The sequence below is a fragment of the Pelodiscus sinensis genome, chromosome 5 (genome assembly GCF_052426305.1).
Source record: "Pelodiscus sinensis isolate ZL-2025 chromosome 5, ASM5242630v1, whole genome shotgun sequence".
Classification (NCBI taxonomy): domain Eukaryota; kingdom Metazoa; phylum Chordata; order Testudines; family Trionychidae; genus Pelodiscus; species Pelodiscus sinensis.
The window spans coordinates 66,504,019-66,516,767 of NC_143056.1; the positions used below are offsets into that span (position 1 = coordinate 66,504,019).

At 41.3% G+C, this 12,749-nt stretch overlaps 1 protein-coding gene across 5 annotated transcripts in view; it reads left to right on the forward strand.

Moving 5' to 3' along the window:
* TMEM62 (transmembrane protein 62) overlaps positions 1 to 12,749 on the forward strand; it is a 63,244-nt gene that overhangs the window by 23,224 nt on the left and 27,271 nt on the right. For all 5 annotated transcript variants that reach the window (XR_012903456.2, XM_075927251.2, XM_006128616.5 and 2 more), the window contains 3 exons: positions 2,273 to 2,414; positions 11,668 to 11,792; positions 11,937 to 12,059. Coding sequence is in view for 4 of the 5 variants with exons in the window: in XM_075927251.2 (XP_075783366.1) it covers positions 2,273 to 2,414; positions 11,668 to 11,792; positions 11,937 to 12,059 (390 nt within the window). In the remaining variant the exon portion in view is untranslated. The remainder of the gene's footprint in view (positions 1 to 2,272; positions 2,415 to 11,667; positions 11,793 to 11,936; positions 12,060 to 12,749) is intronic.

Consider the following 12,749-nt stretch of genomic DNA (forward strand, 5'->3'; position numbering starts at 1 on the left):
AAGAGCTTATTTTCCAGAGGATCGCGTCCAGACTGGCGCTTTTCTCTGGCTTATCTACAAGCCGGAAAAAAGCGGCAGCCATGTTAATGCAAATGCCGCGGGGGATATTTAAATCCCCCCGCGGATTTCCCTATTCCAAAGTGCTACATTTGCATCCCTATTATGGAATAGGGGCCAATGTAGACACAGCCCTATAGTTTGCAGGATGATAAAAGCAAAAAAAAAATAAAACCAGGAAAAGATGGTGGGGTGTGTGTTTTCTCAGGATTATGTGCTGCTAACTGTTATGTATTTAAAATTGCAAAAGGCAGCCATTGTACTTAAAATGCAAAGATTTAGCAAAATAATATGATTTTATTTGAACACAAGAACAGCAGTGCTTATTATTTCTCTGCCCTATGAACACAGGGGCTAAAACTCAAATCTATTCACCATACTTTAAGTGGGAGTAAAAACATCCTATTTAAGGTGGTGGTATAAGACTCCCAGGGTTTTTTATTGCCGTTTACGAGGTGCTATGCTAAGGCAGTCCTTAACAGTAAGCTTGATGAAATAGTCTCATGCAGTATTAGAAGATGATCATTCTGATTGCAGTACTTGAGCTGCCAAGGTTCTTGCTAAGTAAACTTACTAAGATACATGCTAAGTAAACTTATTTTTAAAGTATTGCTTTTTTCTTCTGTTTAGCCCTGGCTTTCTGAACTTTTGCAATTACTCTAGTTCATGGGTTCCCAAACTGGAGGGCATGCCCCCCTGGGTGTGTGTGAAGAAATTCCAGAGGGGGGCACGAGGCGACCCCGCCATGCACCCCCTCCCTCTGTCAATCCCACCCCAAGTTTTGCTGCTATTTTTTTTGAGAGGGAGGGCATGCGGGTTTCTCAAAAATCTAAAAGGGGGCATGATGCCGAAAAGTTTCGGAACCACTGCACTAGTTGGTGAAGGTTACAAATTCCTAAATATGGAAACTGTTTTTGGGTGCATTATTTAACAGAACAAATTGTATTCCTTATTTAAATTTATGGACACTTTAGCTTGTACATACTGTGGGACTTAAAAAATTCCAGAATTGAAAACAAAAATCTCAGCTAATCCTAGAATGTTGCACAATTATAAGTTAGAGGTCACATAGAATTTATCAGTTTTCATTTGAGCTTCTTAATAAATGTCATTGGCTGAAAGATTGATTCCTTATTTTAATGGAGTAAAATCTCTTTCAAAATGACACTTTCAACAGTCTTTATTTAGAACTCAGCTATGCCTAGGGTTAAGACGACCTGTTATCTAGGAAGAAACTTGTATTCTATACCTTATTCTTTTACGATTAACTAGAATAATGCCTTGAATAGAAAAATGTATTTCCCTCTTTTCCTATTCTTAAAAATCTCTTTTAAGAATAAATAATACCAACACTTGTATTAACTAATGTGCAAAGGAAAGCCTTGTTCCTGCCTTCTGTTTCTTATAAGGTCTGGACATTTTTTTTAAATTGCTTGTATTTTACATAAGAAATTCAAGTGTTGTTCTTCCTGCGACTCTGGGGGTAACTGGAGAACTGGTAGGATTATGATAGCACAGCTACCAGGGAAGAACTTGAGTGAGAGAAGATGGTGGGCTTTTGGGTTTTTTTTGTTATTTATAAGGTTTTGTGTCGTGTGTTGTGTTGTTTTTGTTTTGGTGGTGTTTGAAAAACAATTCAATACCAAACCCTTTCAGCAAATGGTAATTTCTTTTATAATCTGTATTAGAATCATCTAGGAAGGAACTCTAGTATAATAGGGAAGATAAGACTTGACATTTTTGATGCTTCTAAATTAGAATGCACAATTTAAAAAATTGTTCCAGGTCTTCTCTTTATACCAAAAATAAACACATGATATAAGACCAACTTGTTTTCTCTGCAGGTCTCTTTTAATTAGGATTGTAAGTGGCTCTGCTACCCTGTCATTCAGCTGATTCTCCTGGTGGTGTCCTGCATTTATTCCTGTCCTTTATCTGTAAAGAGCAGCATTTTGCACAGAGAAAATGTACCTACTCTGACCCTTTCTTTTAACCATTTGAGTGCTAACCTGCTTTAAACCCAAGTTTGTGGTACATGGATCAGAAAGTTTGTCCTCTTTGAAATACAGATCTTCCCATGCTCACGGATTTTTATAGTGGTCTTTACCGTAATAGGAAGATGGAATTTAATCTGAAATCTTATAGTCTATATCCTTTCCCTTTTGCCATTGCTCTAAACTTTCCTGACTCTGATATTTCCATATTGTTCTGACAGGAAGTACTCTGCCTGGCAGAAGGATGGCTCTTTCCATTATGTGCACAGGACTCCTTTTGGAAACTATTCATTCATCTGTGTGGATGCCACCCTCAGTCCAGGCCCAAAGAGACCATACAATTTCTTTGGGATTCTAAATACGGTACAGTAGAAGAATTTACATTCCATTTTATAAACTGCTGGTACTTCTTCTGACATGTGATTTGGTATTTGTTGTTATTTAAAAAGAAAATGTTTCAAACTCTGAGAGAGACTAAGTAGATGAGGTAATATGTTTTATAGGGTCCACTTCTATTGATGAAAGAGACAAGCCAAGTTTTCAAGGTATCTGGACATTTTCCTCTGTATATCCCTGAAAACATGTGTCTTTCATCAATAGAAATTGGTCCTATAAAAGATATTACGTCACTTAACTTTTCTTTCTCATATCCTGGGACCAACATAGCTACAACACTTCAAAATCTAATGTTCATCTAGAAGAGTCTTTGTATATTAATATTGTTTTGGTATTTTTCCTTAAGAAAACTAATATTTCTTACACCACACTCTAAAGTATGAGAAAAATATTTTCTCCCTCTTTCTTGCAAGAAAGAATCTGTCATTCCAACATCAAAATAAGACTGAGAGGCTTCTCCTCCCCTACAACACTGTCAAGAACTTCCTATGGCTTTTGTTTTTATTGCACCGCAGTGCTGGTACCAGCCCCTTTAAAATAAAAATTATTTTCTTCCCAATTCCGTCTTTTCTGCTTCGTTAAGCATTTTCTTTGTATGTTTTCTTGGTGTGTTTTTATTTTCTTTATGTTCTTGTTTGTGCACAAGCACTCTAATTTATGTTGAGAAGATGTGGTATTGAAGTACGTAAAAGTTATGTGAGAGATGATCTGCTTACTAAACAGTGTATCCAGACTTAGACCATTTGAATGAGGTTTTTAAACTCAGGTGCCGTTCTCTTGTGATCGTTAAAGATGCTATGACAATATTTGAAAGAGAAGGGATATTAACATCAATGTTTAGGTCAAATTTCAGTTCAGATATTTGCAATTTTATTCCCTACACTCGTATTCTAGTTTCTGATACGTGAGGGCTACGTCTAGACTATATCCCTTTTTCGTAAAAGGAATGTAAATTAGACGTATCGCAATTGATAATGAAGTGGGGATGTAAATTTCCCCCGCTTCATTAGCATAAAAATGGCTGCCGCTTTTCTTCGGCACGGAGCTTTGCCGGAAAAAAGCGCCAGTCTAGACGCGGATCTTGCGGAAAATAAAGCCTTTTCCGAAAGATGCTATGACAATATTTGAAAGAGAAGGGATATTAACATCAATGTTTAGGTCAAATTTCAGTTCAGATATTTGCAATTTTATTCCCTACACTCGTATTCTAGTTTCTGATACGTGAGGGCTACGTCTAGACTATATCCCTTTTTCGTAAAAGGAATGTAAATTAGACGTATCACTTCATTATCAATTGCGATACGTCTAATTTACATTCCTTTTACGAAAAAGGGATATAGTCTAGACGTAGCCCTCATGTATCAGAAACTAGAATACGAGTGTAGGGAATAAAATTGCAAATATCTGAACTGAAATTTGACCTAAACATTGATGTTAATATCCCTTATTTCATAGAGATTTTTTTTCATAAAGAAATTTAAATCCCCACTTCATTAGCAATTGCGATACGTCTAATTTACATCCCTTTTACGAAAACAGGATGTAGTCTAGACGTAGCCACAGTGTTCTTTTTCACTTATTCTCCTGGAATTTTGTTTAGTGTTGCTATGTTCTGTTAAACAGATGTTGTCTTCTGCCCCGAGCTGACTGCATTCAGTGATAAGTAAAATGTTCTCTAACGTTTACTTACTCCAAATGAGTATTGAGGTTAAGGACTTATTTATACATGCAATTTATTCTCCATGTATAGACATGCCCTAAGTAAATTAATGTTTGGAGATAATTGTAGGAAAGGTGTAATAGATCTGCAAAAATACAGTATTATTCTTATTATTAATCTTAATTCATGCTAGATGCATTAGCTTTGCAGGCAAAATTGAAGATGGGACTGTTTATTTCTGAGTCCGATTTCTTGTCCTTGACTCCAGTCTAAGCTTGTTTTACTTACGAGCAAGCAAATGTAAGATAAACATTTGCACAACATTGATAGATGGAGAAAAATAGATAGTTCAGGATCAATGACCATCTGTTGCTATGTGATTGATTAAAACCACAGGTTTTAATGATGTTTATATAATTGTATCATCTTGTTGATTGTACATCTGAGGTTTTAACAAGTAAGCAGAAAATACACAAATCCTTCAAGGCAAATGAAATATTAATTGTAGTTACTAAAACATTGTTGCACTTACCTGGTTTGGCATCCAAAGTTCACCCATTTTTGAATGCTTATAACTCAGATTTTCCATTCTATTCTTGTGTATTGCAACATTTATCTTCAGGTGAGAAGGCAGAAGAATATGTTGGCTGTCCTCTTTGATCCCCTGAGAGAGTGCATTCAGAGAGGGAAAACCCATGGTTTTTCTTACTTTTTTACATTAAAATTCAGGTGTTATCAATTCTGCAAGTTTCTATGAATTCTAATAATTGAGGAATTTGTAAAATTATGTCAAGAATCAAGAGACTGAAAGTTGAACAACTGAGAGAAGGGAATTTTAGTCACTATTTCAAATGCGTTTTCATTAATATTTTAACACCAATGTCAAACATTTTGGAGAATGTATTTGTAAAAAATTCTGTGCCTATGTTCCTTCAGTTAAGGCATTAGAGCTGACAATGGACGTTTTCTGAGCTCTTTCATCACTATGGTAAATACCAAATATCATTATGGCAATACCAAAGATGACCAGATTTGATACTCTAAGGTTTAAAAAAAAGCAGATATAAATAACAAAAAAACCCAACCCTAAAACTTCCTTTTTATTTTGTGTAGGTTCTTATACCACACTCATCACCATTGTACTGAGCACTGTCCAGTAGCGCGTTAAGTGAGGTGAATAACACCTGTTGTGTGTTTGTTCTCTCCCCAACTAGGGAGTTGGGTGGATTTTTAATAAATATTTGTTGTGATGTATTTATCTTAGAGAAGGCACTCAGAGAGGTGAGTGATGAGGTTAATGAGGATCCTTAGTTCCTGGAGTTTCATTCCACACTTTGGCTACATCTACACTGCAGCACTATTTTGGGATACCAGAGCATCTTTTGAACCCGCCAGTTATTTCAGAATATAACGGGCTTGCTATTCCAACATCTGTGTAAACCTCATTCCTCGAGGGTTAAGGAACGTTTTGGAATAGCGATTTATTTCTAAATAAGTGCTGTGTAGACAGTGACAAATTGCGTATCTTATTTCAACCTGTGATGCAGTGTAGATGCACCATTTCAGAGCAGCTCCCAAGACACTTCCTACACAGACCAGCTTTACTTCTGTTGATGAGAGTTCAGCTGTGCCAGGGGAGTTTAATTATCAACCACAGTTTTTATCCTGGAGCTTTAGACAAACTTTTAGATACCCTAGGCCTGTGGTCACCAACCAGACGATCGCGATCGACTGGTCGATCGCAGGGGCTCCATTAGTCAATCTTCAGCTCCCTCTGAAATGCGCGTGTGACGGGGTGAGGCAACCCCGCACTAAAGGGGCCCCCCCCCAGCGAGGCTGGAAAAAGCGGTGCGGCTTGTCTCGCCGCTGCCGAGGACGCGTTCGGTGGAGTAACCGGAACGCGCCCTCGGCAGGCGGTCGAGCTGGCGTGAACCCGAGCAGCGTGGGGGCCGGTGATGGGGTGAGGCAACCCCGCACTGAGGGTGCCCCCCCAGCGGGGCAGAAAGGAGCACCGCGGCTTGGCCCGTCGCCGCCGGGGACGCAGTCAGCGGGGCAGCCGGGACACGCCGCCTGGCTGGCGGCTCCACGGACGCGGTCCGGAACACCGCATGGGAAGGACCCCCCGCGGTAAGGTCAGCAGGGACAACGGGGAAGGAACGTCACCCCACCAGCCTCGGGGCGGGCGGCCCCGCAGACGCCCCAAGCCAGCCCTATTCTCCACAGCTGCGGGAGGCAGGGAGGATGCTGGGGGTGAGGGGAAACAGCTGGGAAGGAGAAGCTAGAACCGCGGGGGAACACAGGTGTGGGCGCTCTGGAGGGGCGGGGGCGGCACCTTCCCCAGGTATAACGCCAGCAGAAGCAGAAGCAGAGGAGGAGGTGAGGAGGAGGATGCTGGAGGAAGGGACTGAGCGGTACGAGGAGGCAGCAGGACAAGCCGGCTGGTGAGCGGACGAGCGGGGACGTGAGGAAGCAGCCCAGGGCGGGTGTACTGGAGCCCGAGGGTTCATGCGTTGCGGCTCCGTGCCCCATCAGCCAGGTTGGAAGAGAGAAGAGCATCTCCCCCGCCTTAGGGCCCTGGGCTGGGGTCTGGAGAGAGGGAGGGCCCGGACCCTCTCACCTCCTCGCTCGTGGGATCGTCTGGGCAACCGACGGGAGGGTCGACCCGGCGCCGCGTCACGGAGACTGGGACTGTCCGGGATGGCGACTGGGGTAGCGGGGCTACCCAGGTTGGGGTGGGCCTATGGACCTCGTAACAGCGCGCCTGCGCACAACTTATTTTAAATCGGCACACTTCATATGCAGAGCAGCACCACAGGTGAGTACTTGTGGTGGTGTGATGGGATCTGCTGGGTCAGGAGGGCTGAAACACCCTGGCCAGTTGGCTGTGGCGTTCAGCCAGAGGAGGCTGCGCCTCGCTCCAGCTAATCGGGCGGCTTCCCCTCTGCTTCAGCTCACATGGAGCATGGTGCACCCTGGCTGAATGCCACGGCCAGCTGGCTGGGCAGCCACTCCTCTTTGCTCCAGCCCAGCTGCCTGACCAGCTGGCCATCCCAGCTAAGCTTTACCATGCTCCACGTGGGCTAGAACAGAGGGCAGCCACCTGACCAGCTGGCCAAAGTTTTCAGCCTGTGGAGGCTGGGTTAGATGGTTCCAATGGTGCCTTTGGGGCTAAATAGCCATGAAGCGATTAACTTTCAAGTGGCACAAACCACAAGCTGTTGGTTCCCCAGCCTGTTAAATGTTGAGACTCCCCAAATGCAGTCAAAGTTCCTCATGGCACAAACCCCAAAGCTGCATCTTTCCTTTGTGTCTCCATTTCCTTCTCCTTCACTGCAGCTGTTTGTCTTTATCTGCTACCCAAATGCCCCCGGTCTCTCCACCACTTTCCCCATTGGCTCTGTCCATGTGCAAGATATTAATTATTACAGAAAGGAATCCTCTTCCCCATTACTCATCCCCATGATAGTTCATTTCTACTGGCTGTATCTCTACACAAGTTCTATGTCTTATCTATTCCCAAGAGGCGCTGCTGGAGGACACCAGACCCTTCTAAGCCCTGTCCTAAGGCACACTGCATCTAGTGGAAAGGCTTTTCCTACAGCCCTGTGACCTCCCCATCCCATCCCATGCATGATGATGTGTTGTAGGCCACTTCACCAGACAACGCTTCCGCCCCTTAGATGTCCCTTTATCGCCTTATTGCCACTGTGTGCAACCCACGTGCAAATCCCTACCCAGGCCATGCTGTTTAAATATAAACCCGCAGATTCTGGGAGCCTCAGTCTCTCCCCAGACACAGACCTGCACAGCCCTGCCTGCTAGGGAGTTTTCCTTACTGCCTGGGAATGAGAATGGAACCTCTGTTGCTTTTCCTTTCCCTACCCTCTCCCAGGTGTAGCTGGTCCGGTCCAGTCCAGCCCAGTGACAGTAAAGCCTGGAGAGACCCTCATATTGACTTGCGCTGTCTCTAATGAATCCATGACTGACAGCAACTATGACTGGAACTGGGTCCAGTGGGGTCCTGGGAAAGGCCTGGAGCCCGGTGAAGCTGTCCCTGTTGGGTTCCAGCTCCAGAAGACCATACTGACTAGCGTGCACAAATAAATTATGAACATTTTAAATTCTAAATCCAAACAGTTGTAAAAGCTGTCTTCAGTCTGACCCTGACAATAATATCACCACATTGTACCAAAACAAATATCACACATTTGATAGTTAGTGTTATCTTGCTTTTTATTTTAGCTATACATCCCTGGCTGGAAATAATGAGTGGCGAACCTGGGCCACCTAAGAAATTGAAAATGTACAACTTCCATGTGGAATGGGAAAATGAATTTCTATTCACAAATGTAAAAGATAAGAGCGTATGTCATCAAAGTTTATCATTAAGTAAAAGGGGCAATTTGGAACAACACCACACAACAGCACATAGTAAATTCAAGGACAGTTTTCCCTTGAACAGAATGCTTTGTACAAAGAAAGTTAATGAACTGAAGGCCATTTTGAAAGCTCGACTGTCATTATTTTTTAAACCAGCAGCAAAAGGCAAGGCCTGCACTGAAGCATCATTTCGTATTTGCCGTCTGCTGGCAAAACACAAGAAATCGTTCACAGATGGCAAAATAATTAAAGAAGCAATGACTGTGGCAGCTGACTCTCTATTCAGAGATTTTAAAAACAAAGAAGAAATAATTGCAGCAATCCAGAGCATGTCACTTGGTGCTTCCACAGTAGCAAGACGAGTGGAATCTTTGTCTGAAGACGTCTTTCAGCAACTACAGCAGGACCTGAAGGACTGCAAATGCTTCTCACTAACGTTCGATAAATCTGTCGACATGACCAACACTGCCCAGCTGATTGTTTTTCTGCATATGGTTTTTAAGGATATGACAGTTAAAGAGGATCTTCTCACTCTTTTGCCCCTTAAAGAGAGAACAAGAGGTGAGAATATATACAACGACTTTGAAAGGTATGTGCTTGAGAAAAACATTTCAATCAAGAAACTGATTTTCATCACAACGGATGGTGCACCAGCCATGCTTGGCGCAAACGCGGGCTTTGTTGCATTTTGCAGGAATGATCCTCATTTCCCTTCTTTTGTCAATTATCACTGTATAATCCACCAGCAAGTATTAGCAAGTAAATTTATGGACTTCTCTCATATAATGAAAGTAGTTGTTAAGATAGTAAACTCAATTTGAGAGAGACCCCTTCAACACCACTGTTTAAATCCTTACTTGACAAACTCGATGCTGCCTACAGTGAACTAATCCTCCATGCTGATGTGAGGTGGTTAAGTCGAGGGAAGGTCCTGCAAAGATTTTTAGAGCTGATGTCTGAAATCAACACTTTTCTTAAATCAAGGAATGAAGTGTACAGTGAGCTGTCAGACAGTGCATGGTTGCTAGACTTTGGATTCCTTACAGACATAACATCAAAACATAACGAGTTGAACTGTAAACTTCAGGGAAAGGACAGAGACTTAACACATATGCTCAGTGCTGTGAATGCATTCAAATTAAAACTGGGCCTGTGGTCCTCCCAATTAAAGAATAAAACACTGCATCATTTCCCAAATCTGGAGAGAATACCACAAAAAATCAATGAGAAAGAAAAATGGTTCCACCCAGAAAAATGGTTTCACCTGAGGAAATTAGCAGAGGAATTCAACAGGCGATTTCAGGAATTAGATGTGATGGAACCAATTGTCATGTTTGTCTCAAATCCATTCTTTCAAATAGAAGACATTGGCGGCTTGGCTACCAAATTTCATCAGGTGTTTCATTTACAAAGCAGTGGACTTGATATGGAGATAATTACTATGCAGAATGATATTGAGCTGAAAGTCAGAGCAAGGGACAGTGATTTTTGGAGACTTGTAAACCGAGAAAAGTACTCACTTCTATCATCTTGTGCTTTCAAAGTGAAGGCTTACCTTGGCTCCACATACCTCTGTGAGACAGTGTTCTCCCAAGTGAAGTCCAGGTATCGCATCCGCCTCACAGATGCCCTTCTGATGGACTGTATACAATTAGCAATCTCAAACTACAACCCAGACTTCAAGACACTGACAGATAATGTTCAGTCACAGATGTCACACTGAGACTTTGTTATTGGAGGACAAAATGTATAATTATCAGTATGTCATTTTAGATTTACATAGCATAAATTAAAAACAGATCATTTATTAAATAACTATAAACGTGATTTTAATTTTATATATAGCATAATTTAAAAATAGACAGTTTATCTACAACATTCTCTTAGGGTAGATCTTGGGTTGCCTGTAAATTCAAAAGTCATCTTGCTCTGAAAAAGGTTGGTGACCACTGCCCTAGGCCCAAGCCATGAAGCACCTTGAAGATAAGGAGCAAGACCTTTAACTTGATTGAAAATTCTCTGGGAAGCTAGTGTAAGGAGTAGAGAATGGGTTTGGAGTATTTGTGGTAGCCTATATTGCTGAGGAGATGTGCTGCAGAGCTCTGTACTAGCTGGAGTTTCTTAAATGTTAAAGGTTTTGTGCCTAGATATATCACAGTGTTGTAGTATACCTGGGAAGGATCAAAGCTATAAATAACAAAAGCCAGCTCTCCATCTGTTGGGATGGAGCAGAGCCTCCTATACAACTGGAGATGATAGAAAGCATTATTTGTGGATGCTGCTGTGTGAGAGCTTTAGCATCTGTGAGGAATTCGAGTGTAGTCCTAAACAGTGCACTGAATTGATCAGTTGTGTTGTGTGGTTTCTTTTACCCACTAGCATCACTTCTGTCTTTCATAGATACAGCCAGCTGCTCTTTATCCATGAGCTGATCTCATTTATTTTATGGGCCTTCTTGGTGGTAGCAATGTGATTGTGTGTAGAGAATTGTGTGTAGAGCAGATTGTTAGGGTTGCCAGGTGGTTTCAACAAAAATACTGGACACACCTGACATTACATTATAATCTACATTACATCTTATTTAGAAAATACCGGACATTTATATTTTCGTAATTTGTTTCCTGAACAGAAAGCTCAAATACTGGACTGTCTGGTTCAAAACTGGACACCTGGCAATCCTACTTATTGTCATCAACATACTGCTGACACTAGAGTCAGTTTACCTAATGGCTGCATGTAGGTGTTGAAAAAAACTGGGGAGACAGTTGATTCTTATAGGATTCACACATAAGGTGGTAGAAGTGTAGTTTCCCATCACTGCTTTTTGGGTTTCTCTCTCTAGGAAGAACGGACTCTTTCAGCTCATTTTTCTGGACCTCTGTCACCTCTCTCAGCTTGCATGCTTTTTTTATGCTGAAGCCAAAATGGGCAGAAACCTTCTCGGGGGAAAAATCTCATGCAGCTCTTCTTTATGCTGCTTTTACCATTGATGAAGTAAAAGAAGTACTTTGAGTGCTATGTAAATTGGGGGTATTGACAACAGTTCTGAAAGTTCCATTTATGTACAGGTTCTTGTAAAAAAAAATTTTAAAAGTATCTTTATATTTGTGTTGTTTGATTCTTGGATCCATGTAGCCTGAATGCTAATGACACACATTTTCAATTTGTTTGCCATTTCAGAGTCAAATGGAAGAGCTGTTGTCCTTGGTCAAAGAAAGTTATCATAGTAACCAAACCATTTGGTTTGGCCATTATCCTACTTCAACAATCATCTCCCCATCCCCGGGAGTACGAAAAGTAATGAGGTAAGATCTTTCTTCTCTTTCTATATATTTCCAGCATTAAGCTATGTTTAATCCTCCTCCTCTTCATAAATATGCCCATCAGTTTTCAGCTACCTTGAGGTTGCATTTTCCTCCTAGTAAAATAATCATCTTGTTTTTGAATAGCTCTGCTACAGCCTATTTGTGTGGTCACCTCCATACGTTGGGTGGATTGATGCCAGCGCTGCATTGTCGACACCCTCAGGGTACTCTGGAACTGGAGCTGGGAGACTGGATGAATAATAGAAAGTGAGTAAATCCTCAGTGAAAAAGCAAATACACAAACACTACCAGTTGAAGTGGTGACCCTTTCTATTTTTTGTGGAGAATTCAGAAGACATGATATCTTCAGTGCATTAGCTCCTACCATTAAAGTTAACGAAAAATACCTTCATATTTAATGCTGAATTTTTCCCCTATGCTAATAGTTTGAAATAATTATAAGAAATTATGCCCAAGAAATACTTTTCTTCACTCCATTTCCCTTATTTTGTATATTTAGAAGGTGAATATAGGAAATCTAAATAGCAGATATCTTTGTGTTCAGTAACAAGATTGCTACATGAGCTGTAATTAAAACATCAGTATTGGTACTTTAAAATGTCATTGCTTTGCATCAGCTTTATTCTGTTCATATGCTTAAAAAACAAAAATAGTCTGATAAATGCAGCATCAATAGACTGAAATGTGGTAGATGTTGCAAGGAATCTGTGCTGTCTAGTGGGTTGGTATACTATCCTTTCATCTGTGGATGCTAAGAATTAAAGCTGGATTAAACACCTTTAATAATAACTGTGTTAAACTAGTGTTACAATTCAAATAAATATAAGTAATTTAGGGTAAAACACATACCAAGGTATGATAGAATTCCCACTCCCTGCTAGTGTGATGCCTCTTGTCCAGATCTGGGAAAGTTAGCAGAAGGAGGCATCCCATGTT